The 24,917-nt window shown below is 41.2% G+C and overlaps 1 protein-coding gene across 7 annotated transcripts in view; it reads right to left on the bottom strand.

Moving 5' to 3' along the window:
- Positions 1-2,742: 2,742 nt before the first annotated feature.
- Positions 2,743-24,917, bottom strand: part of cpne4b (copine IVb) — a 371,281-nt gene continuing 349,106 nt past the window's right edge. For all 7 annotated transcript variants that reach the window (XM_063069636.1, XM_063069642.1, XM_063069640.1 and 4 more), the window contains 6 exons: positions 24,222-24,355; positions 20,786-20,840; positions 16,776-16,827; positions 16,493-16,626; positions 12,434-12,670; positions 2,743-3,257 (listed from right to left, as the gene is read on the bottom strand). In XM_063069636.1, the coding sequence (XP_062925706.1) occupies positions 3,126-3,257; positions 12,434-12,670; positions 16,493-16,626; positions 16,776-16,827; positions 20,786-20,840; positions 24,222-24,355 (744 nt within the window). In that variant the 3' untranslated portion in view covers positions 2,743-3,125. The remainder of the gene's footprint in view (positions 3,258-12,433; positions 12,671-16,492; positions 16,627-16,775; positions 16,828-20,785; positions 20,841-24,221; positions 24,356-24,917) is intronic.

Here is a 24,917-nt window from a genome sequence, read left to right as displayed (position 1 = left end):
GCATTCCACCAGCGTTTTGTGTGCGTTGCTTGAATTTCCAGCATCTGCAGATTTCCTCGTGTTTGCATTAAAAGAAAGTCTTACATTTCAATAGAGAATTTTTCAACCTGATGATGTTGCAAATTGCTTTGCATCAGTGAGATAATTTTTGAAATATTCTCACTCTTTGGCAATTGCAAGCAGAGCTAGATTTTAGGCACAGCAAGATCCACAGTCACTGATGTAATAATTTTCAGGTAATTTGTTTGTTAAATGATAATTGATGAAAGGACAGATATTGGCCAGGACAGATGGCTTGGCTGCCTTGCTCTTTGAAGTTGTAATAAGAAAGCGGTAGAATCTTTAAACTAACGTTATGCATCTATCTTCACAGTCAAGGCAGAAATAAAAATCATGCTGATACCTGTAAGGAATTTGTACATTCTTGGTGTGACTGCTGGGGTCTCGTCCCACAGTCCAAGAATGTACCAGTTGTTAGGTTAATTGCTCATTGTAAATTGTCCATTATTAGGCTAGAATTAAATCGGGGGATTGCTGGGTGGTGTGGCTTGAAGGGCCAGAAGGCCTATACCACACTGCAGCTCAATAAATAAAGAAATAAATTCCAGAAATAGTACAAGACCTAGCCTTTAATGAGAGCAAAGAGTTTAAATAAATGTGTTTTAGTAAAAGTACTTGAGAAATAATTGGGCTAAAACTGTAAAATCTTCTGTTTCTGATGGTCTATATCCTTGTTTTTCATTAGATGTGGCTACTATTGGGTTTTGTCTTCCAGAATTTAGACAATTGAGAATGATCCCCACATTATGAAAAATAGTACATTGAACTTTGCTGTTTTCAGAGAGAACTACGAACTAGCATCTGCAACATGGAAATGGCCGGAATCTGGTATCACCAATGCGATAACAAGGTAAGTAAATATCACAATATGTACTTAAAGCCAAGCTGTGGTTCCATGAAATGGCAATTGTGCTTTATCAATGCTTTTTCTTTAAACATGACCCTTTAGTGTAAAAGGATTGGAATATTACAGTAGAGTTTTACTAAATCTACACAGTATCTTGGATTATCTGCAGTTTTAGTCTCCTTAACCATGAAAAGATGTATTCATCTAGAAAGGGTGCAAAGAAACTTGGGAGCATGTTCAAGACAGTGTGTTTTGGTTTGGAATTAAGGAAACTAGGATTATAGTGGTGCTGAAGTCAAAGGTTAGCCATGAAATTATTAAATTTCAAGAATTTGAAGCTTTTTTCCCCTCGTATTTCTCAGGTTTCACTCCTTAAGTATATAGTCTCTCATTAAATGTTCATCCAGAATATAGAACCACCAAAAGTGTAATACTAGAGTGTCAGTCTAGATTTTTATGTTCTATTTACTGGAGTGACACTGGAATCTATAACCTTCCTGTCAAGAAAGAAACATAGTACCCCCTAACCTACCACTTAATCCACTGAAATTGTGCAAATGGCTTGTGGTGATTCTGTTGCACGTTTTAAGATTTTAGAGAACTGTTAAAAAAATTATCTGCACACAAAATGCTGGAGAACTCAGAGGTTAGGCAGCATTGTGGAAGGAAATAAAACAGCTGACATTTTTGGCCAAAATAGTGACTGTTTATTTCCCTCCGTAGCTGCTGCCAGACTTGCTAAGTTCCTCCAGCATTTTGTGTGTGTTACATAAGATTGCCAAGCATTTGTGTCAGGTGATTTATTGAATCTTTTAAAGTGAATCTCTGGACATAAAAACAATTACCAAGCTATCGTATTCAATCCTGGAGTGAAATTATAGTGGTCTGAGTCAAATCCCTATACATACCTATTCCCCCATCAAGCAAACTTTGAAGCTCTCTGCTTCTTTCTTGTCAAACAACAATTCTCCCTCCTCTGTCTGGCAGAACTAGCCCTCACCTTCAACAATTTTTCTTTCTGCTCCTCCCACTTTCTCCAATGTAGTTTGGGGAACTGGTTTGTCGAGCACCTCAGCTCTATCCGCAAACAGTGGAATTTCCCAATGGCCAGCCATTTCATTTGCAATTCCCATTTCCCATTCCGGCATGTCGGTCCATGGCTTCTCTTCTGCCATGATGAGGCCACTCGCAGGTTGGAGGGCCAACACCTCACATTCCATCTAGGTAACCTCCAACCTGATGGCATGAACGTCAATTTCTCCAACTTCCAGTAACTTTTAATCCTTTCCCCCTTCCATCTTCTTCAATTCCCTGCTCTGGCCTCTTACCTGGTCTCATCACCTGCCTTTCACCTCCCCCGGTGCCCCTTCTCCATCCGTTTCTCCCATGATTCGCTGTCCTTTCCCAACAGATTCCTTCTCATCCAACCCTTTGTCTTTTCTTCTTATCACCTCACAGCTTCTTACTTATTGCACCTCTCCCACACACCTGGCTTCACCCATCACTTTCTAGCTTGTCCTGCTTCCCCTCCCACCACCTCCTTATATTGGCATCTTCCTGCTTCCTTTCCAGTCCTGACGAAAGGTCTCACCCCAAAACATTGAGTGTTTATTCATTTTCATGGATGCTGCCTGTCCTGCTGAATTCCTCCAGCATTTTGTGTGTGGTGGTCTGAATACAACAGGATCATTGTATTTCTGAATGCTTCTGTCAACGCTTATAACCTTATGCCCACAGTCAGATTTTGATCTCTTTCTAACAGTACTGAATTAACGCATTGTTCACTAATTTTTTGAAGGGTCTGCTCCACATAAGATCTGACAACAATTGGAAAACTGTCATTTTTATTTACTGACATGCAAAATACAGTCCATGCAACTGCTGATTTGAAAAATCCATCATTAGTAACAGAGCCAATACTGCTCTCTTTCAACTTTCAATAAATGTCCCAAAATGTTTTACAGTGTAAGAATATTAAGAAATTTAGTAAAATCCAGATAAACCTGTATAAAAAAAAGATACTGATACATTTCAAGGCGACATGCTGTTTCTTATGCAAAGTAGTCTTGTCTTGTAAAAATTTCTTAACAGTACAACAGCTTTGAAGAATGCAGGCCTTGTTGTTTAAACATGCAAAACATTTCTTCTCATTCATTTTAAAAGTCACTGTGACGTGCTCTACATTAGTATTTGCACTAAGTAAATGGTTACTAAAGTATTAGGGTCCGACAGTTCGGGAAGACTCGTAGTCAGACAGACATTTTGGAGGAATTGACTTCCCATTGTAGTAGTCCACCACTTGGTTAGGGACCTCAGCAAGGACACTTTTCGCAAGAGCGGCAGGGGACGCCTGTAAGAACAAACAGATTATAACTCTGTGATGTCTAGGAATAATGACAGTCTATTTAATTAACAACAGAAGGCAGCTGCAGGAAAACAGAAAGTCATTCAGCATCTAGAGGCAAAGGTTTGGTCAACAGTTTGAGTCAAGACCCTGCATCAAGACCTGGTGCAAAGGCCAGAGAGCCAATATAAAGGATTGAGAGAAAGTGGGGAGTTAGGAGCTGGCAAGCAATGGTCGGATCCAGGTGAGGTGACATTGTGAGCCTAGTAGAGGAGAGAGGGTAGAGATAGCAACATAGGTGATGTGGAACCAAATAAGAGAGGGCTGATGGGCAGGTGGGGGCAGGAAGCAGATAGAGATCCCAGTGGGTACAGTTTGTGGCTGATTGGCATATGGAGTAAGGCGGAGATGGGGCAAGAAACTGGGTAACATGGGCTGGGGTTTGGAAAGAAGTGAGTGTGCAAGGGGGCCTGGGTGAATCAGGAGAGAAAGAGAAAAGAGCAGAAGGGAGGAGCAGGTTACCTTAAATTAGAGAATTCAGTGTTCATGCCATTGGATTGTAGACTACCCACACACAAAAAAAGGACATGAGGTGCAGTTCCTCCAGTGCAGGTGTTCCCAGTCTAGGGTCTATGGACTCCTTGCCAAATGGTATTGGTCCATGGCATAAAAAAGGTTCGGGATGCCTGTCCTAGGGTATGTTTAACTTCACCCTGTCAGTGGAGATGGCCAAGAACAGACAGATCGGTGTGAGCATGGGAAGAGAGTTCAGGATGCCTTTGCAGACATAGTGCAAGTGCATGGTAAAGTGGTGGCCTTGTCTGCGCTTGATTTCGTCCATGTAAGGCCTCATTGAGAGCACTGAATCCAGTAGACAAGGCTGGAGGGTATGCGTGTGAAGCTGTGCTTCACCTGGGAGGGTCCATGGGTGGTGTTGAGAGAAGAGGTGTAGGGGCAGGTTTCCATCAGCTAGGGTCGCAGGGGAGGAGGGTGGATGGGTGGACCAGGCGTCACAGAGAAAGTGGTCCTGTGGGGAGGGGAAGAAATGTCTGGTGGTGGGATCATGTTGTTGTGGTGAATGTGAAGTATTTTCTTCATTATGTCCACCAAATGTATTGTGATCTCATCACACCTTCCCTTTCCCACTCCTTTCTCCAGAGACTTTTCTCTACCTGATTCACCCTGTCCCCTGCAACTACAGGTGGGGCAACGCCTATCCCTCACCACCATCCAGGGACCCAAACAGCTCTTCCACGAGGCACAGATTCACATGCACTTTCTCTACCGTGTCTATCACATTTGGTGTTCCCAGTGAGGCCTCCTCTACATCAATAAGTTGAAGGGCAAACCACTTTGCCGAGCACTTGTGCTCTGTCTGCCATGGCCATCTTGACCTCCCAGTTGTAAGCTATTTAAACTACTTTCCCCATTCTCACAGTGGCCTGACTGTGCCCTTGACCTCTTGACCCCCTTCCCTGATTGTGCCCTTGACCTCCTTCCCTGACTGTGCCCTTGACCTCTTGGCCTCCTCCCCCGGCTCTGCCCTTGACCTCCTTCCGTGACAGGCTGAGGCCAAACAAAACTAGAAGAACTGCATCTCACATCCCACCCAGACAGTCCATATCAAATAGCACGAACTTTGAAATCTCTAATTTCAGGTAACCTGCAACCCTCTGTTCAATTCATTTCTTTCGATTCACTCAGATTGTTTCACACACACACACACACACTTCTTTCCAGTCATACCTCTTCCAGCCTCCCATTATCCATTTTCTTTTCCATTCCCCATCTGTCTACTGCCCACTCTCTCTACCCTTTCCACTCCCCTAATGTTCTCAGTTGTCCACTATCCCTCCCATATCTGGTTCCACTTATCACCTTCCTTTCGTATCAGATTCCATCTTCTGCAGCTCTCCGTTATCACCTCCCAGTCTCGTTCACTTTCTCTACCCATCCTTCCTCACCTGGTTCTACTTATCAACTTGCTCTCTGGTGCAGTGCCTTGACCCAAAATGTCAACTATCCCTTCACAGAGTCTTCCATATTCCATCATCTGCAGCTCCTTGTGTCTCTTGTGGCTTCCATTAATGCCAGTCATTGCAAGTTACAGCCAAACACTTTCTGAAGTACTAATCTGCATTATCAAGTAGAAGATATGGACACCACGTTTTAGCATGATGCACAAACAACCACATTTCTGAAACAGAAAGACCTAGATTATTACATGTTGAGCATTCATTAGAAGAGCTCACCTGTTCTTCAAAATTGTGTTGTTTTTTTTTATACATTGTATCAAGAGAGTAGATAAGTACATTTTAGCAAAAAAGCATCACTTCCAATAGTATTGGCTTATATTTTTGTGTTCAAATCATAGAATTGGGGCTTCAATCTAAAACCTCTATGTTAATGGTAACTCTGCTGCTGACTGGGCCACAACCTTTATCAGTTTTATATTTGGTTAAGGGGATTCTAGAAATGACGAAGAGCAGTGCAGCTAGGTAAATCTGTGCTTCAACTTTTACACATTGATCAAATTATGTTCATTCCAAATGAATGACTCTTATGAAATTTGCACAGATCAACTTACTGAGCTGTCTGCCTGAAATTCAAATCACTTTTGATTGTTTAAGGTTGGTATCCAGCACTGAAAATGGTGGTAATTCAAACCAGCAAAGTTCTGAATGCCGTCTAATTCCCTGGAGACTCTCAGAACTGAACAAGGTACTTATGATAACAGAGTGTTCTTTCTTGTTTAACACCCATTTCTGTCCTGTTAAAAAAAATGTTTGCATTTGGATTTTTATTCTAAATGATGTTTATTGAAGAGCTTCAGTATATTCCTTAAAAAAAACATTCTGTATAATTTTCTATTCAAACACTGTTTCAGAAATGGTGGATAAAGAAGTTCACACTTTCTGTGCTGTCCTTTGCATTCATTTCAGGACAGCACAGCAGTCAAACAGTGCACAGCCAACTCCCCAAAATAGCAATGTGATAATGGCCAGATCATTCATTCCTGAAGATTAAGGAATAAATTTGAACAGGACACCAGGGATAACTCTCCTACTGTTCCTTAAAAAATAAAATCTTCTACATCTACTCAAGGGAGCAAACAGGGCCTAGATTTTCTATCTAATATGGAATAAGAGACATCCAACAATGCACAACTAGGAATGTTGGTCCAAATCTTTGTGCTAAAGACTCTGGAATGGAACTTGTATGTGTTGAATATCTGAGTCGTAATATCTATGTTCATGTTGATTAAGGTAGGGATGGTTATAGCTGAGGCATATTTCTCACAAGTTAATGTTGTTTTGTATAGCAATATATTGGTCAGAATTCTCAGCCTGTCACGATTCCTGTGAGGTACCGGCTATGATATGTCACTATGCTTGTTCCCATGTATTACCATCAAACACAAATGTCCTCAGGAAAGTGGTCAGATGAGCTTAAAAAAGCATAGGGGAAGAGAGAGTTTTCCTTCTTTCATTTATTTATGTTATTAATCAAAGTATACATGTAGGATACAACTCTGAAATTTGTCTTCTCTAGGTAACCATAAAATACAGAAAAACGATGGAAGTTGTTGAGGCCCCCCCCACACAAAAATGAAAAGTAAACAAAACTTGCAAACCCCTAAACCCCTCCCCCAACCTCTCCCTTGCACAAAACTAACAGATTGCCCACCCAGATATGGCAGCCAAAACATTGAACCCCTAACCCCCCAACCTCTCCCTCACACAAAACTACCAGATTGCCCACTGGGATACATAGAAACATAGAAAATAGGTTCAGGAGTAGGCCATTCGGCCCTTCGAGCCTGCACCGCCATTTATTATGATCATGGCTGATCATCCAACTCAGAACCCTGCACCAGCCTTCCCTCCATACCCCCTGATCCCCGTAGCCACAAGGGCCATATCTAACTCCCTCTTAAATATAGGCAATGAACTGGCCTCAACTGTTTCCTGTGGCAGAGAATTCCAGAGATTCACCACTCTCTGTGTGAAGAAGTTTTTCCTAATCTCAGTCCTAAAAGGCTTCCCCTTTATCCTCAAACTGTGACCCCTCGTTCTGGACTTCCCCAACATCGGGAACAATCTTCCTGCATCTAGCCTGTCCAATCCCTTTAGGATTTTATACGTTTCAATCAGATCCCCCCTCAATCTTCTAAATTCCAACGAGTACAAGCCTAGTTCATCCAGTCTTTCTTCATATGAAAGTCCTGCCATCCCAGGAATCAATCTGGAGAACCTTCTTTGTACTCCCTCTATGGCAAGGATGTCTTTCCTCAGATTAGGGGACCAAAACTGCACACAATACTCCAGGTGTGGTCTCATCAAGGCCCTGTACAACTGCAGTAGTACCTCCCTGCTCCTGTACTCAAATCCTCTCGCCATAAATGCCAGCACACCATTCGCCTTTTTCACCGCCTGCTGTACCTGCATGCCCACTTTCAATGACTGGTGTATAATGACACCCAGGTCTCGTTGCACCTCCCCTTTTCCTAATCGGCCACCATTCAGATAATAATCTGTTTTCCTATTTTTGCCACCAAAGTGAATAACTTCACAGTTATCCACATTAAATTGCATCTGCCATGAATTTGCCCACTCACCCAACCTATCCAAGTCACCCTGCATCCTCTTAGCATCCTCCTCACAGCTAACACTGCCGCCCAGCTTCGTGTCATCCGCAGACTTGGAGATGCTGCATTTAATTCCCTCATCCAAGTCATTAATATATATTGTAAACAACTGGGGTCCCAGCACTGAACCTTGCGGTACCCCACAAGTCACAACAGCTAAAACATTGAACCCCTAACTCCCCAACCTCTCCCTCACACAAAACTAACAGATCGCCCACTCGGATACAGCAACTGAAACATCAAACTCCTAAACCCCTAACCTCTCCCTCGCACAAAACTAACAGATTGCCCACTGGGATACAACAGCTAAAACATTGAACCCCTAACCCCCCAACCTCTCCCTCGCACAAAACTAACAGATTGCCCACCCAGATACAGCAGCTAAAACATCAAACTCCTAACCCCCTAACCTCTCCCTCGCACAAAACTAACAGATTGCCCACCCAGATACAGCAGCTAAAACATCAAACTCCTAAACCCCCAACCTCTCCCTCGCACAAAACTAACAGATCGCCCACTCAGACAACAAAGCCATCAAACACCTAACCCCCAAGCTCCTCGCACGCAAAAAAAACCAGCGACAATAACATCAAACACCCAACCCCTCCCTCACTCAAAAAAGTAACATCTCACCCACTCACCAATCGGCAAGGAGAAAGAAAACACAGAAAAACTGCAATTCCTTTCCTTCTTACAAGAGAATTGGCAAAATGCAGAGGCTTTTCAGTAAGAAGCTATGTCCTATTATTGATTATTTAATTGTGATTTATTTTATGGAGTGATTCTAGATTTGCCAGATGCCATGTTATGAATTGAACTTAATAGATCATTAGTTAAGGCAACAGGATTACAAACACCATAATTTACCTACTATGTCCATTTCCCCTAAGAATCACACCACTTAGATTCTGAGATGCTATGGGAGTCGCAATAAGACAACTTGTATTTGAAGAAATTATTTTTAAGAAATAACTTGAAATTTCATTCTCATATATCTTCGTAGCAGATCATTGGCAGAGCTTTAAGGGCTCTATACTGTTATTCAGTATGAACTGATGTCCTCTATGCAACAAAGGATAACCTGCTTTCTCATAGTTATGGAGCTACCACAGCATTTAGGTTCCCTAACTAGTAATTCAGAGGCCTAGATTGCTAATCTGGTGACAGAAATTCATATTCGATGGCAGCAGCAGAATTTAGATTCAGGTTAATAATTTGGGGTGATAATTAGTAACAATGATTACAAAAAGATCCATTTCATTCAGTAATATCTCTGAGGGGATGAAATTTTCCATTTTTAAATCGTAAGACATAGATGTGACCATAGACCCATCCTACCCATATGATTAATTCTTAAATGTTGTTTTGAAAAGCTCAACACCATCTTCCTGATGGGCAATAAATACTGAGTATGCCAGCAATGTCCAGATTCTGAAGAAGCCATTTTATGACCACTCTCTGACTCCTCTATCTCCACCGCCAATCATTCTCCTTCTCAAGGCACTTACTGTACAACTATAAGAAAAACAACATTGCTCTTTTCCTTTCCCACACATCCAAGCACTCCTTCTAGACGAAACACAAATTGATTTGCACTGCATTGTACTCATAATTTAATACTGGAAGAAGGAAATGCAGACTGAGTTTGCTTTTCAGAAAACCTCCATTATGTTTGCATGGGTGACCCTGAGCTGCAAGTAGCCTGTCGCTTTACTTTTCCGTCCCACTCCCATTCTAATCTCTTTGTTTTTGGCTCTTACACTGTACATTTGTGGCCAAACAAAGGCTAGACGGAAAGCAACTCATTTTCCGTCTGGGAACATTTCTGTAGTTGGGACTTAACATCTAGCAATTTCAGATAACCAGCCTTGCCTGTTTGTAGCAGAACTGGCCATTTGGGCTGCAAGGTAATCAGCCTGCTCATTTTCCCCCTTTAATGTTGTCCTTTGAGTGCTTTTTAGTGTGTTTTAATTTCAGATTACAAGCAATGGCAGTGTTACATATCTTACAGTTGTAGCATTGTTGTGTTTTCTTTCCTCTGTCATCACTCTTGCTTCTATTTACACCTCCTCCAGACTGATCAGCGAGGATTAGCAAGATTTCACCACTCTCTTTTGGACTGCAGTTCTGTTCTCTCAAATCAGCTGCCCCCATCCAAAAACAAACACACACACACAGTGTTCTGCAAGTTAAAACATATGTGGTTTCTGGTTCTGAAAAGGTCATCACTTTGAAATGTTAATCCTGTTTCACTCTCTACAATTGCTGCCTGACCTGTTGAACATCTCCAGCATTTTCTGATTTAATTTTTTTTTTGCAGGGTTTTTTGGTAGGGATAGCTGCACAACTAAAATGTTTGGGGCCACTATTTAAAGCTGCTGGGAGCATTAGATGTTTTATCTGAATGGTGGTACAGGTTGAATACCACCCCTCATCCGAAGTCCCAAAATCCGAAAACCTCTGTAATCTGAATTGTTTTTTAAGTGCTGACATGAAGTCACAAATGGAAAATTCCACCAGGTGCTGGGAAGGTTCTCGGGCAATGTGTAGGTCTCTGTGCACCACAGACAGTTCTGAGAAGTGATGCCACATGTGATGAACAGAATTTAATGGAAAATAGAAAAACACTGCATAAAGAAAAAAAAGTGAAGGTCTTGAGTGTGTATTGAAGAATGGATTCATCAGTGTCAGAGTGAACATATGCCACCTAATGGTATGCTGATCATGAAACAAGCAACGGGGTCTTATGATGAACTGATTGCTTCATGCATAAAATTATATTAAAATATTATTAATACCACCCCTTGTAATTGCTGTGAAATGGGCGGTTGTTTGAAAAGGATAGCAGGTAAGAAGCCAATTGCAGTGCTGGAACTCGGTAATAGATGTGGTCAGGAGAGGGGGCCATTCAACTCTGACAGTCTGTGAAGGACCTAGCTCCATCACGTTGGACTGTGCTCTGACTGCGGGCTGCTCACTCTGAGTTTCATACCACCTGTATGTAAGCTGTATATGTAATGTAAATGAATCTTGTGTTTAGACTTGGGTCCCAACTCCAAGGTATCTCATTATATAGATATAAACGTTCCAAAATCTGAAACACTTGTAGCCCTAAGCATTTTGAATAAGGGATGCTCAACCTGTATATGTTAAAATTCAAAGATGAAGATTCAAGATTGTTTAATGTTATTTCCAGAAAAGGAGAACAAAATAATTGTTGCTATGGATTCAATGCAGCGCAAAACAAAAAACACAATAAGATAAAGAACATAAAAAAATCACAATAAATATAAATACTTAAGAATTCATAGATTGTTTGTATGTCCATAAAATAATGCTAGGCACAGGAGTGTCTGTACATAAGGTGAATGACAGGAAATGATGAAGTAGTGGTGGTGATTTAGTGTGAGGAGCTGTTGTCTAACCTTACTGCTTGGGGGTACTAACAGTTTTTGAGCCTAGTGGTCTTGATGTGGATGCTACATAGTCTCCTCCCTGATGGGAGAGGGACAAACAATCCATGCTCCTTTAGTACTTCACTAACATAACGTAAGAAGAATGAATTGGAGAATTGAGTTATCGGGAAAGTTTGAGTAGGTTATGACTTTATTCCCTAGAGAATAGGAGAACGATGAGAAATTTGAAAAAGGTATAAAAATCACGAGGTCTATAGACAGGGTAAATGCAAGCAGTATTTTTCCACTGAGGTTGGGTGAGACGAGAACTAGAGGTCATAGGCTAAGGGTGGAAGGTGAAATGTTGAAGGGGAACATGATGGGGATCTTCTTTACTCAGAGGATATTAAGGGTGTGGAATAAGCTGCCAGCAGAAGAGGTGAATGTGGGTTTGGTTTCAATATTTAAGAGAAATTTGGATAGGTACATGGATGGGAGAGCCATGAAGGGCTATGGTCTGAGTGCAAGTTGATTGAGCATGACAGAGTAATAGTTTGGCATGGACTAGATGGGCTGAATGGCCCATTTCTGTGCTGTAGTGTTCTGTGATTCTATGACTATAATGCTGCACCCAATTTCCTGAACCCACTGAACAACTGAACAATTATAAAGTTAATAAATCAAAACCACATCTATTTATAGATCGCATTATATCATTGTTAATGCCTCAGCTGAAATCTACTTCACTCTTCCCTGAGTTCTGAAGGTAATGATCCAAGGACAACTTCTAAGAGCATAAACCTTTCAATGTGGTGCTGTGGAAGGGCTTTCAGAAGTGAATGTAAAAAGATTCCCTGAAGAGCAGGAGTCCTGACCAATAATTACCTTCAATCAACATCATCAGACAGATGATGTGGTCAATATCACATTGATGTTTTTGGAGGATGTTTGTATATAAGTTGGCTGCCATGATCATACACTCTAGCAGTATCTGTACTGTAGAGATATTTTATTGCCTGTGAAGTACTTTGAGGTTGAATTGAAAAAAAAGCTACAAAAATGCAGATTTTTTTCTTCCTACCAAAACATTAAGCAACAATTTCCTTGATTACATGTGGATGCCTCCACTTCTTACTTACATGCTTGAAGTTCCTGAATGGCACAAATTGAACAATGTCTCGTAGAACTGGTTCTCCCTTTGGAGATCGGAGAATGCCATCATCTCCGTCCAGCATCTGCATGTCACTGAAGTCAGCATTCCCAACTCCCACTATGATCACTGACATGGGTAGGTGAGACGCATGGACAATGGCATCTCTGGTGTCAGCCATGTCTGTAATCACTCCATCCGTCAGTATCAGGAGGATAAAGTATTGCTGTTAAACAAAAGAAACAGATCATAGAATGTTGTATTACATTCAGAGACTATCATGCCTCTGCTGTTTCTTATCCAATTACTCCTAACCCCACATGTGAATATATTGTTAGAAGTTTCAAATGAATCTGCTTCCTTCATCTTTTTAGACAACATATTCCAAAACTCTCAGTCCCACAGCATTTAAAAAATTTAATCTCTGTGCAACATTTAATGTAGCAATTAACTTGTTTCTTCTTCATAATCGTCCAGCTGTTTGTAAAGAAAATGAATGATATTTCCCTTTGCTCCACACGGAGAGAAATCTTCTCTTCAATCTACAAGAGAATCCTCCCAAGTCCTTTATGGTTCCAGCTGTTATTTTGAATTGTTAAATTAAGCTAATTTAATATAGATTGAGAGAGTCCCACTTTATCCCACTGCCAAAACATTATGTATATTTTATAAACTGACATAATTGTATGAAGATCAAAAGCTCTCTCTCTCTGGCTATCCATCCCATAGGATGATGATGGTTCCTTTCAGTCAGTTAGTGAGGTTTGAAAGGAACAGTGTGTGCGTGAGTGGATTTTATGTGAGTAGGGGGTTGCACAGGTCCAGACCCACCCTCTCGACATCCCCTCCCGGATCCAGCGGCATGGTGGGGTTCAAGACGGCTGGGGAAAGTTCTGTTGCAGTGAATGGCCAGACCAAGCTTCAATGCAAGGGATGCCCTTTCCGCGCTTCACGGCACGTGTTTGCTAGATGGCCGTTGACCCAACGAGAGGGTTCATCCGCCCTTTGACAGGTCTTGTTTTTCACCCTGCAGGGTGTCTAGCCACCCTCCTCATCAGGCAAGCCTGGTGGGGGAGCCCGTTTAGTCGCCGACCACCCGACCATGCGACAGGTAGAACTGGGTTACATGGTACCAGTAGCACTCAGACGGGTGACCTGACCAGCTTACTCTACCAGCCTGCTGGGAACTTGGCCGAGTGAAGAGATGCGGCAGTTAAAATAAGACAAAGTGTAGAAATCTTTCTGTCCCATTTTCTTATTTGATAATAGCATCTTCTTACCTAACGTAGGATAGTTGCTTTCAATGGACTGTAATAAAAATTGAATGGACCGGTACCTGGGCTGGAGAATTAGACTTGAATATACCCTGTCTAATTCTATCAGGCTGAAATGAAAATTAAGTGCTCTGAGTTCTTTTAAGGGGCTTTAACCAGGAGATGCCAGGAGGACGTTTTCTCTTGCCAGAGAGAGTGATCTCAATCCTCGAATAAGAGGTCAGACATTTAATAATGAGAGGAGGGCAAATTTCTTCACCCAAATGGTTGTAAATATTTGCAATTCTACATAATGGAGGCCTGTGGATGGTTAAACTTTGTGGTGACCCATAGGTGAGATTTGATTGAGCTTGGTAATGCTGAGGGAGGAGAAGCCTACCCACGATGTCACTAAATGACAGAGCAACACAGAGTCAAATGGACTCACATTTCTTATTTTCTTTTGTATGTTGATTGGTGTCATCCTCCATAAATTAAATGAATGGCACCAAGTCGCTGCTACTGGACCACCAAGGCTGTAGTGTGCACCAACCACATCACCTTCCCAGGGATTCTGTGAAATCATCTTCCAAACCTGTCATCTCTACCACCTTCAGGTGCTTTGGAAGCACTTACACCCACAGGTTCCCCCTGGTCACACAGCATCCTGATCTCAAATAGAATATCAGTTTTCCTTCACTATTGTCTTGCCTAAATCCTGCACCTTCCTACTCAACAGTGTTACATGAATACCTTCAGCAAGAAGACTGCAGTGGTTCAAAAATGGCTTGGTACAACCTTCAAGGATAATTGAAGATGGGAAATACAGTCACATTGATAGCTAACTTACTTTGTCAAGGTTCCAGCTATTCCCTACCTGGAGAAATCTCATCTAGCCCTGGGTATATACATCTATTCTTATGCATCCAATGATATCTCACAAATCCTCCTCCTTAATACTGACCTACTCCAGATTAACCACATGCCACTCCCAGAGCTCGCTATCTTACATATCCTTCCCATAGATGAACATGGATGATGAATATTAATTTAGCAAATTAACCTCCAGGTTGAGTTGGTGGTGAGGATGGCGAATGCAATGTTGGCATTTATTTTTAGAGGAATAGAGTATAGGAGCAGCAATGTGATGTTGAGGCTCTATAAGGTGCTGGTGAGACCTCACTTGGAGTACTGTGGGCAGTTTTGGGCTCCTTATTTAAGAAAGGTTGTGCTGACGTTGGAGAGGGTTCAGAGAAGATTCACCAGAATGATTCCGGGAATGAGATGGTTAACATATGAGGAACGTTTGTCTGCTCTTGGACTGTATTCCTTGGAGTTTAGAAGAATGAGGGGGGACCTCATAGAAACATTTTGAATGTTCAAAGGCATAGACAGAGTGGATGTGGCAAAATTGTTACCCATGGTGGGGGAGTCTAGTATGAGAGGGCATGACTTAAGGATTGAAGGGAGCCCATTCAGAACAGAGATGCGACGAAATTTTATTAGCCAGAGGGTGGTGAATCTATGGAATCTGTTGCCACGGGCGGCAGTGGAGGCCAAGTCATTGGGTATATTTAGGGCAGAGATTGATAGGTATCTGAGTAGCTAGGGCATCAAAGGTTATGATGAGAAGGCGGGGGAGTGGGACTGAATGGGAGAATGGATCAGCCAATGATAAAATGGCGGAGCAGACTCGATGGGCCGAATGGCTGACTTCTGCTCCTTTGTCTTATGGTCTTATTTTGTCTGGTCCTATCAACCTATATCCAGACAATAGTCTTCTATATCCCTCCCATCCACATATCTATCCAAATTTATTTTAAATGGTGAAATCAAACCTGCATCCACCATTTCCGCTGGCAGCTCATTCCACACTCTTACCACCCTCTGAGTGAAGTAGGTACCCCCAGGTTCCCCGAGTTCTCAGACTTCCTCTAGCATTTTGTATGTTTTGCTTCAGGTTTCCAGCATCTGTGATCTCTCTTGACATACCTGTTATATGTTTGCTTTTTGTTATTTTTTTGAAATATATCAAAACTTCAACCCCTTTGTTATTCAAGGTTCCCTAATCTTTCCATTTTTGTCTTGGACTCATACCAGAACATGCTTGCTCTGAACTCTCACTAACACTCTTTTAAAAACCTCTCAGCTGTTTTACCCACAAACATCTGCTCTCAATCTACTTTCTCTAGGTGCACTGTTACACTATTGAAACAAGCTCTCCCCCTAATTCAAGACATTAACTTGAGGACCAACCCTTTCCATAACAATCTTGAAAATTGCAGAATTATGGTTAATATTCCTAAAGTATTCCTCCAACGGCGCTTCCATCATTCTGCCCAGTTTCACTTCCTAAGATAAATACTTTACAATCTCTAGTAGACAAAAGATAACAGAATGGGGCGATAAAAAGTGATGTCCGAGAGCTAGCGCAGAGAAATGTAAAGTAATGCATTTTTGCAGAAGGAATGAAGAGAAAAAATAAGACAGAATAGGTTCTGCAAGGAGTGTAGGGGATAGAGAGACCTGAGTGTGTCTGCTCAAACAGCTGTCCAGGTGCTTAAGTCCTTGAGAGGGCACTTAGAGAGAGTGATTTATAGAATATGTGGGGCCCTGCAGGGAGAAAGCTGGATATTCTTAGGAAAGGTTACCTTTCATTGTAAACAAAAGATCTTAAAAAAAAATAGGAATGGAGCTTGCTCTTCTTTTAATAAGATTATGGCAGATCTGACTAATCATAACTCTATATTCTCATCAACTTTGGACCTTGAGTTTCATTCATGAAGATCACTCACTGTTGCCTCTTTTGTGTGCATTTCCTCTGAGGCAGAGCTGGCCACCTTTTGGATAATTGGAGCAATGTTTGTTGGTCCATAAAGCTGGATTTTTGGAAGGCACTTCTGATAGGCTTCAACTACTCCTTGTATACCTCGGGGAAGAATATAATTATGAAAAAGGGTCAGTATTTGGCAAAGCTATTAACTGTTCAAAATATTCTTCCATCAGGGCATTGCAAAAACTGGAAAGCCGTGACAGATGCTTCTCAGTATGAAAGAATATTCTCCCATTGGGACTTACCTGCACATTCTGGATTGTCCTCATTAAAGTTGATTGCAAAGTCATGGGAGACCTGGAAGCCATCAATTGAGAGAGATAACAAGATGTTAGTGTTGGGGAATAAAATTTGAATTACAGTGGATTTCAGCTAATTGGGCCATTGGTTAATAAGGCAGCCACTGATTTGAGACAATTTTGAAAGAACAAAAACAAATTAAGAAAATAACCAGGATACCCTTTGTTTATTTGAGACACTTTGCCACTTAATTGGGGCAAGAGACTGTTAGCAAACATTTTCTAACTAGTATCAGTTGCCTGCATGCCATGTGGCCATTAGACACCACACTGTGCTTAGACCAAACAATTTTTAAATAGCATCAATTACGTGTGCTTGTGTTCAAATAGTAGTGATAGTTTGTGAGTAATAAACTGTGGTTTCAAGTATTCAGGCTTCAAGATGCCAGAAACAGCCAGTAGTGAAAATAGAACAATTTCACTACTTCAACAAGTTAGGAACTATGAAAGGGTTGAAGGTATTGGTAATCATCTTGAATGATACTATGAAAATTTGAAGGATGTGAAAACATCTGAAGCACTGTTTGAAGGCAGTACGCTATCAGCGCTAAGAGTCTGTGCTAACTTTGTCCATTTACAGTTAATAAAAAGATTATGTTAGTGTACACTGAATGAATTTCTCCGTTGATAGCTCTCAGGAACTAATACACAGTTTTATATTACCGTAGTAGTTTTGGTTGTGTTCTAATTTGTTCTGTGTTTCTGTGTGCCACAGTTTGAGGATAAAGGGGAAGCCTTTTAGGACCGAGATTAGGAAAAACTTCTTCACACAGAGAGTGGTGAATCTGTGGAATTCTCTGCCACAGGAAACAGTTGAGGCCAGTTCATTGGCTATATTTAAGAGGGAGTTAGATATGGCCCTTGTGGCTACGGGGGTCAGGGGGTATGGAGGGAAGGCTGAGGCGGGGTTCTGAGTTGGATGATCAGCCATGATCATAATAAATGGTGGTGCAGGCTCGAAGGGCCGAATGGCCTACTCCTGCACCTATTTTCTATGTTTCTATAATTTGTTACTCAGTTAAACAGTAGCTTGTCATTTTATAACTTTTTTTACTATTTCCATGAAACTTCAGCTAATTAGGGCAGCCGCTTAATTGGGCCAAAATGTGCAGGTCCCAATTTGTCCCAGTCATCCGGAATCCTCTGTATTTTGAACTACTTCATGTTAAATTTTTACCAACAGCGACACATTTTGATTAAAAAATGTATCCTCCAGCACCTCTTCAAACACATCTTCAACTACCTCGGACAAGAGCATCAGCTGCATTGGAGCACCATTGCCTGCAAGTGCACCTCCAGGTTGCACATCATACTGACCTGAACATATCGCTGTCAAATTACTAGAAAACTCCCTTCAGTGTGCCAGCCATTTTTATCCTTCGATCGATTATCAATGTAAAATCAGAAGGGCTATGTTGTGTTAAGCTCTCTTGGTTGTAGGAAAAAAATCCCTAGGCTGATTTTTTAAAAAAAAGGTAGAGACTCTTCTCCTGATATCATATTTATACAACAATAGAAGTTTGACATCAAAAACTTTGACAAACTTCTATAGATGTGTAGTGGAGACTGTTTTGATCAGCTGCATCACAGCCTAGTAAGGAAACACCAATGATTTTGAATGCAAAATCCTAGAAGAGGTAATGGATGTGGCCCAGTACATCACGGGTAAAGCCCTCCCAACCATTGAGCACATCTACATGAAACGCTGTCACAGGAAAGCAGCATCCATCATCAGAGATCCTCACCACCCAGACCACGCTCTTTTCTCACTGCTGCCATCAAGTAGAAGGTACAGGAGCCTCGGGACTCACACCACAAGGTTTGAGAATAGTTACTACCCATCAACCTTCAGGCTCTTGAACAATAGGTGATAACTACACTCACTTGCCCATCCATTGAGATGTTCCCATAACCAATGATCACACTTTAAGGACTCTTTATCTTGTTATTTCATGTTCTTGTTATTTATTGCTATTTACATTTGCACAGTTTGTTGTCTTCTGCAATCTGGTTGATCTTTCATCAATCCTGTTATAGTTACTATTCTATAGATTTGCTGAGTATGAACCTCAAGGTTGTATGTGGTGACATAGATGCCCTCTGATAATAAATTTTTTTTGAACTTTGATATACTGACATTCACTAAATTATTAAAACAAATTATCTGGTTATTTGCTCACAAACAAGAGAAAATCTACAGACGTTGGAAATGCAAGCACCACACCACAAAATGCTGGAGAAACTCAGCAAGCCAGGCAGCATCTATGGAAAAGAGTACAGTCGACGTTTTGGGCTGAGACCCTTCAGCAGGACGGGTCTTTGACTGAAACAGCGACAGTTCTCTTTTCAGAGACGCTGCCTGGCCTGCTGAGTTCCTCTAGCATTGTGTGTGGTTATTACCTCATTGTTATTTGTGGGGGAGGTGAGGTTGCTTTGCCCAAATTAGGTGCCACATTTCCCAGTGTAAATGTAGTTCAAGAGATACAACAGCAGCCTTCAGGATTTCATGAAACCACAAAAGCCACTGTGAAAATGCAATCTACATTTTTCTCATTTACTGATAATGACTTTTTCTTCCTGTCTCCAGCAAAAGTAATATGATTGTATCCTGGTTAATCTCTTATGGTGTATGATGCTTAGAGACTGAGATAAAGAAGTGCGAAGTTAAAGTTGAGATATGAATATTATATATATATTTTTTGGAAACTGAATTTGCAATCCTATAGCATCTGCAATAGCTCCCTGACTTCTACTCCTTGTTGATTTTGATTGTGGTGCAATGAGAAGATTATTTAAATGTGCCTTAATTTCTGGGTTTCATTTATAGGCTGCTGCTCAGTCCCTGACTGGAAAAAGAACTTGAAGTGGATTCTGCTAAACTATCTAATGCCTCCTGGTATGCAGGAAATGTACATTGAGATTGGGGGTTGAGGAGGTGCCCCACAGGAGTAAAGCCAGCTCAGTGCTGAATTCAGTACACAGTTGAAAAGCACGAGAAAAAGCTTAGGCCTCCGCAAGTCTTCATTTCATTCTCAGAACCTGCCACCACACCTCCGTGGTTTATAAACAAACACGTCACTCTGTATCCTTGCTCTGCAGAAATTACATCTTCCTGTAAATCTGATTTAATTACAATGTTAAGCCCTCTTATTTTTGCTACAGAGTAGAAATGATGTAATTGCTTCTTGTAATCATAGCTATCATCTTCAGGAAGATCTGGGCAAGAGATAATACAGCAAAATTGAAACAAAAGACTCACAGTTATCTTACACCTTTGGCAGTCTTATGATTTACCAGTTAAAACACCAGGTAGTTGAAATGTTGAAAACATGGCACCAAATTCATTTCCACAGACAGCAAGGTGTGATTATTTAATTGAGACTGGTTGAGGGAAGTAGTTGACTAGGTTACCGAAAATTACACACCTTCTCCAAATTAGTGCTATGGGGTGTCATACATTCATCTTCACCAGGAGATGCACCAGCAGCCTGTTCGGAGATTCTCAGTAATTATGAATCAAAATTGAACACCAAAGGGAATTGCATAAAATGAGCAACAGTTCAAGGGCCCCATTACTTCCGTTAAGCAATGTTATTATCAAAACAGGGTGATTTATTTGCAACCAGCCTTATGTCCGGTGGAAAAGTACTTGTCTGAAGAATTTTCTTTCTGAACAAGTAATGCTAAGTATGCTACATCACCACAATTCACTCTTTTGGAAATTCATTCCGATGATTGGAGATAAATTTAGAAGCAGTTAATAAGAGTCTCCAATTTCATCTTTTCTGAAACATTAATCACATCTTCACTGTGCAAACTGGCAGAGAGTCATTTTGGTAAGAGAAGCATATTCTATAATGCAACTTTGAATAGTGTTGAATAATTAATTTTAGGGATGAAAACAGAACACAATTAGTGAAAACCAAAGATCTTAAAGAGTTCTTAAAGGTACTCACTTTAAAATCAGGTGGTATTCTTGCTCCAAATCCAAAGGCTGGGAACATTTTGTCACTGAAATAACAAAGAAAATCATAATCTCTTGCTTTAATAGGAAGGTCACCAATTTATAATCTTTTTTAAAATTCCTGCTGTGCATGGAATAATCCTTTCATAGGGAGGAGATAGAATGAACAAGGAAATAGTCTTTAGTCCACTCTTTAAACTTGTCATTGGCCAAAGCATTAAGAGAGCCAAACAACAGGAATTCTGCAGATGCTGGAAATTCAAGCAACTCACATCAAAGTTGCTGGTGAACGCAGCAGGCCAGGCAGCATCTCTAGGAATAGGTACAGTCCTGACGAAGGGTCTCGGCCTGAAACGTCGACTGCACCTCTTCCTAGAGATTAAGAGAGCCAAATGGCTTTTTCTTTTAATGATATTAAGTATAGTATCACAAAGTACAATAACGACCAAAATTTGTGATTGAAAATTGTGAATCACTGCAGAACTCAACATCAATAATCTTCCACCTAATTCATAAATATTCATCAAAACCAGAATTGACAAGAGACTACATTTATATAAAACGTTTACAACCCTACATTGAAAGAGGCAGCCTTGTTGTCAGCGTTGTAATTTTGAAACAGGACAGCCAATGTGTGTTAACAAGTTCACACAAATAGCAAAGTGATAATGACTAGATCAATGTTGTATGTGCTAATTGAAGGTAAATATCAGCCAGGACGCAGGTGAGAATCCTTTCAGTACAGCTACTCAATGACCAACTAAAAGCACCTCTGACAGGACAGTATATCATAAACACAAGAGATTCTGCAGATGGTGGAAATCAAGAGGAACACACACAAAATGCTGCAAGAACTCAGCAGGTCACCATCTATGGAGCAGAATAAAAAGATGACATTTTGGGCCGAAACCTTTCATCACGACTTCAGCTCCATTCTCCATAGATGCTGCCTGACCTGTTGAGTTCCTTCAAGATTTTGTGTGTGTTATTCAGACAGGACAGTATTTCTCAGTATTGAACTTGTACTTAGCACAGATCTATTATTAGAATTTATATTAGATTGGGCGATTACTGGAACCATGTTTGGAGGGAGCCTGAGATTTATGTGACTGATTAACAGATTCACTACCATCAGTATTTAAAATGTTCAATAGGAACATAACATCTGGGTAAAAACGTATCACAGCTAAAGACATGGAACAATGTTGAAAATCATGTAGACAGGAATAATTCTCATTTCCATGGAATATTGGGGCTATAAATTCAGCTCCGTGGCACTTTTTAATCATTGAAATGCGTGCAAATGATATCCAAGATGTGATGGTGTACTAAAATTCTCATCATCTACAAATCCTTACATGATCTCATTCCTCCCTATCTCCTTAATCTCAACTGCTTGAGATTGCTGTTCTTTAATGGTTGGTTTTATTCATTATTCAGAGGTACAGCACAATAACGACCTTCCAGCCCTAATGAGCCTGCACCACCTAATTACACCAATGTGAGCATTTAACTAACTAACCTGTACTTCTTTAGGCTGTAGGAGGAAAGCCATGCAGTCATGTGGAGAACATAGAAAGTTAGAAAACCTACAGCACAATACAGGCCCTTCGGCCCAAAAAGCTGTGCCGAACATGTCCCTACCTTAGAACTACCTAGGCTTATCAAAAGCCCTCTATTTTTCTAAGCTCCATGTATCCATCCAGGAGTCACCTAAAAGACCCTATCGTTTCCACCTCCACCACCACCGCCGGCAGCCCATTCCATGCAGTCACCACTGTCTGCGTAAAAAACTTACCCCTGACATCTCCTCTGTACCTACTTCCAAACACCTTAAAACTGTGCCCTCTCGTGCTAGCCATTTCAGCCCTGGGAAAAAGCCTCTGACTATCCACATGATCAATACCTCTTATTATCTTGTACACCTCTATCAGGTCACCTCTCACCCTCCATCTCTCCAAGGAGAAAAGGCTGAGTTCACTTAACCTGTTCTCATAAGGCATGCTCCCCAATCCAGGCAACAATCTTGTAAATCTCCTCTGCACCCTTTCTATGGTTTCCACATCCTTCCTGTAGTGAGGCGACCAGAACTGAGCACAGTACTCTAAGAACGTACAAACTCCTTACAGAGAGCAGATTTGAGCCCAGGTTGCTGGTGCTGTAGTAGCGTTACACTAACCATCCCTTGTAAAACAATGATGTACATTGATCATGGTTGTTCGTTACCTTTCAACTTGATTAGCCTTTTGGTGTGACTTCAATCTCCAAAGACCAAATCTCAGGAATTCCCTCTAAACTTCTCTCCGTCTTTCTTTTAAGACATCCATTCAGAGCTATCCCTTTGAACAACCTTTAGGTCATTTTTGGTAATATTTCTTTATGAGTCTCTTAGTTAAATTTTGCTTGATAACTGCAATGTGTTTACACTTTGTTATGTTGAAACACTTCACATAAGTTACTAAACAAGTGCAGCCTTTTTTTTTTCTGCCATCCTACTGCACAAAGTTTAGGGATGCAGCCTATTCAGTTTCTTCTTACAGGACCACTGCTCCACCGAGGAATCTACACTGCACTGCGTCCAAGGCAAACAAGTTTCAAAGTAAGGAGACTGAAACTGCACTTTGTATTCCATACCAGAACTCATCAAAGATCTGTAATGTGCTGCACGACTTCCTTGGAGTTGATCCAAACCACCTGTAATAAAGCAACACACATAAAAGTTGCTGGTGAACGCAGCAGGCCAGGCAGCATCTCTAGGAAGAGGTACAGTCGACATTTCAGGCCGAGACCCTTCATCAGGACGAATGTCCTGACAAAGGGTCTCGGCCTGAAACGTCGGTCCTGACGAAGGGTCTCGGCCTGAAACGTCGACTGTACCTCTTCCTACAGATGCTGCCTGGCCTGCTGCGTTCACCAGCAACTTTTATGTGTGTTGCTTGAATTTCCAGCGTCTGCAGAATTCCTGTTGTTTGCACCTGTAATAAAGGCCAACTTTCCCATTTAGTTTCTGCCTTTCATGAACTTTCACACCAGCATTTATTCGTCTTTCCTGTATAGGAGGTGTCCTGTTTTCCAATTTTTCTTGGTAGGAAAAGTCTTTGTGAAAAGTGACATTCTGTCACCAGAGTAACATGATGTGAACAACACCCTTCAGAGTGCTCTTTCAGAATTAAAGGCTTGCCAAATGCTTTCGCTCTGAAACAAATATGTTAACCACAAACTTTTTTGCAGAATCTGTAAATGCAGCTGAAATTCCTGTTCAAATCCATTGTTATGAATACTTAACTTCTAAACTGAAATTCCTGTCTACTTCATAGGAGGCTTGAAAGGATTAGTTTTGACCTGGTGAGTAAAATCAAGGCAATCACCTGTCACTCCACACCCTACCTCAATAGCTCCAAGCTTGTGTCTTTCAACAGCACTATTACCTGTCATAGTCCTGGCAGATCTCCCCGACAGCCACCAATGCTTTCAGGTATTCATTGGGCTGGTAGGGATGGATGTAGTGCAGAGAGCAGCTGTTTCGAGGGTCTCCATTGGATGCTGTGAAATCTATAGCGACCTGCAAGACCAAGAAATACAGTCAGCTGTCATTAACCTGTTACTCGGATCATTAATAAACCCATCAACTATGCAGGACAAAGTGAAGAAAGCCAAAATACTATAAATGTTGGAAAACTGAAAACAGAAATCTTCAGTGGGTCAAGCAGCATCGGTGAGGAAAGAAACAGAGAAAAAGTTTCAGACTGAAGATCTTTCATTCAAAGGCTGAATGAATGTTCATTGGCCTTTCTTTTCATGGATGCCGCCTGACCTGTTGGGTATTTTCAGTTCTCATTTAGGATAAACTTCTTTTTCCAGGGAATGATGGCAATGTGGGACTTGTTGTTCCATGAAATGGCTGAGATGATTGCACTTTGGGAGCTGCTGAATAAACAGATGAGGAACAAACCGTGGAGATTAAACAGAGCGGGAAGATGTCATGGAAAGAGCGTTCAGTGGCATGGACCAATAGAGCTGAATGTCCTGACCGGTTTGTTGTAAATTCCATAAGATTCTTTGTTGATGTGGGAGATTTTGCGGTGACCTCAGATTCAAATTCATTTATTTATCACATGTACGTT

Source organism: Mobula hypostoma, chromosome 17 (genome assembly GCF_963921235.1).
Source record: "Mobula hypostoma chromosome 17, sMobHyp1.1, whole genome shotgun sequence".
Classification (NCBI taxonomy): Eukaryota; Metazoa; Chordata; class Chondrichthyes; order Myliobatiformes; family Myliobatidae; genus Mobula; species Mobula hypostoma.
The sequence above is the reverse complement of the archived record's forward strand: the minus strand, read 5'-3'. Positions and strand labels throughout refer to the sequence as shown.